The 2,433-nt window shown below is 55.3% G+C and overlaps 1 protein-coding gene across 1 annotated transcript in view; it reads left to right on the top strand.

Annotated features, from left to right (window-relative positions):
• The window catches only part of LOC110391374 (transcription factor RelB homolog), a gene marked incomplete at its 5' end in the record, with an annotated part of 6,397 nt that extends 4,829 nt beyond the window's left edge, over positions 1-1,568 (top strand). The window contains 2 exons of the mRNA XM_021383206.1: positions 66-252; positions 1,463-1,568. Coding sequence (XP_021238881.1) covers positions 66-252; positions 1,463-1,568 — 293 coding nt within the window. The remainder of the gene's footprint in view (positions 1-65; positions 253-1,462) is intronic.
• Positions 1,569-2,433: the final 865 nt, after the last annotated feature.

Raw genomic sequence — 2,433 nt, 5'->3', positions numbered from 1 at the left:
AAAAGTGAGGGAAACTGAGAAAAAGGGGAGGAAAAATGGGGAAAAACGGGTCGGGGGGGGGAAATGAGTGACATCACTGCCCCTTGGTGTCCCCACGGTGTCCCCAAAGTCCTGTGGGTTAAAAGATCAATCCCTTTTTTGGTGTTTTTGTCAGAAAAAGGACCCGGCGCAGTTCCTGCAGGTGCACGGCCGTGCTTGTAAGGTGCACCTGGACTCGGCCGTGGCGCTGGCGGCAGAGAGCCCCGTCAACATGTGAGTGCTGGGGACGGCGAGGGGATGCGATGGGGACATCGTGGGGACATCCGTAAGGATGTAATGGGTGCAGTTATAGGAACGTTATTGGGATGTCGTTGGGGTTACGTTGAGGGAAGTCATAACGATGTCATGGGGACATCATGGGGACATCCATGGGGACATCCATGGGGACGACGTGGGGACGTCATGGGGACATGCAAAGGATGTCACTGGGGAGATCGTTGGGATATCACTGGAGGCATCCATGGGAAGGTTGTTGGGGTATCATTGGGGATGTCATGGGGGACGTTGTGGGGACATCTATAGGGACATCATTGGGGTATCGCTGGGGTTGTCATGGGAGCATTCATAACAGTGTCATGGGGACAAGTTGGGGTTATTATTGGGGGACATCCTTGGGGACGTCATGGGGACATCCATAGGATGTCATGGGGGACGTCAGAAGGACATTATTGGGACATCATGGGGACATCCATGGGGGTATTGTTGGGGACGTCATGGGGACATCCAAAGGGCGTCATGGGGGACATCACTGGGAAATCATTGGAGACATTGTTGGGATATTGTTGGGGACGTCGTGGCGATGTCCGTAAGGATGTCATGGGGTATGTTATGGGGACATCCATGGGGACATTGTTGGGATGTCATTAGGGACATCATGGGGACGTTGCTGGGGACATCGCTGGGATATCATTGGGGACATCCATGGGGATGTTTTGGGGGACATCGCTAGGGTCGTTATGGGGACATAATTGGGGACGTCAATGAGAACATCATGGGAATGTTTATAAGGCTTTCATTGGGGTCATTATGGGGACGTCATTAGGGGCATCCAGTGGGGATGTCAGTGGGACATCATTGGTGACATGGTTGGGGACGTTGTGGGGGTACAGATGGGACATCTTGGGGTCGTCTGTAAGAACATCACTGGGGACATCCATAAAGATGTCACTGGGAACATCACTGGGGCGGGTCTTTGGGATTTGGGGATCCTTTGGGGACCTCTTTCTCCCCCTTTGGTCTCTGGGGACGCTTTGGGGACGTCCCTGTCCCCACATGGGGTGGATTTTGGTACTGGGCACTCCCTGGGGACATCCCAGTCCCCGTAGAAGATGGATCTTTGGGACTGGGGAACCCTTGGGGGCATCCCTGTCCCCATTTGGGGTTGATCTTTGGGATGTGGGGACGCGTCCGTCTGTCCCCGCAGGATGCCGTGGCAGGGAGACACCAACAACATGATCGACCGCTTCGACGTGCGGGCGCACCTGGACTACATCCCCATGTACACCCCCCCGCTGCTCAACCCCGTGTAAGGATTTGGGTTTTTTTGGGGGGTATTTTGGGGGTTTTGGTTTTTTTTTTGGGGGGGGGGAGCATTTCAGACCCCCTCAGCGCACTGGGATCCCAGAAGGTCCCCGAATCCCAGTTGCGATCCCATTGTAGATCCAGAATGGAATCGTTCCCTTCCCAAGTTTTTTGGGGAATTGAAACATAATGGGGTGGGGGGGTCTCAAATTTGTTATGGGGTCCCTTGCCCCGCCCCGCCCCCCTCCAGTTTCTAACCCCCAAAACTGCCTCGTTCTAGTTCCCCCGAGCAGGAATCAGACGAGAGGAAGTGCAACTACGAGCGCTACCGTGGCCTGGTGCAGAACGACTTCGCGGGCAGTGAGTGCCCCCCCACCCCAAAATTGTGCCTCCCTCACCCCAAAAACCATTCTCCTCGTGTCCCCCACCCCAAAAACCACCCCTTTTGTGCCCTCCACCCCCCAAAACTGCCTGCCTCCTGTTGCTCTGACCCCAAAACCTGTCCCTTTTGTGGCCCCCCCGCCCCAAAAACCATCCTATTTGTGCCCCCCCACCCCAGAACTGCCCAACCACCTCAAAAATCATCTTCCTCCTGTCCCCCCACCCCAAAAACTGCCCCTTATCTGTCCCCTGACTCCCCAAACTGTCTCTTTTCTGCCCCCCCACCACAAAATCATCCTCGTGCCCCCCACCCCTCAAAACTGCCCCTTTTCTGTCCTCCTGCCTCCAAAACTGCCCTCTGACCCCAAAAACCTTTTGTGCCCCCCTATCCTGAAGGTTCCCCTGCACCCCAAAAACCATCCTTCTTCTGTCCCCTGACCCCAAAAACTGACCCTTTTTTGCCCCCCTGCCCCAAGAACCACTCTCCTTTCA

This window comes from Numida meleagris, unplaced genomic scaffold (genome assembly GCF_002078875.1).
Source record: "Numida meleagris isolate 19003 breed g44 Domestic line unplaced genomic scaffold, NumMel1.0 unplaced_Scaffold356, whole genome shotgun sequence".
NCBI classification, from domain to species: domain Eukaryota; kingdom Metazoa; phylum Chordata; class Aves; order Galliformes; family Numididae; genus Numida; species Numida meleagris.
This window is presented reverse-complemented; position numbering and strand designations above follow the sequence as displayed.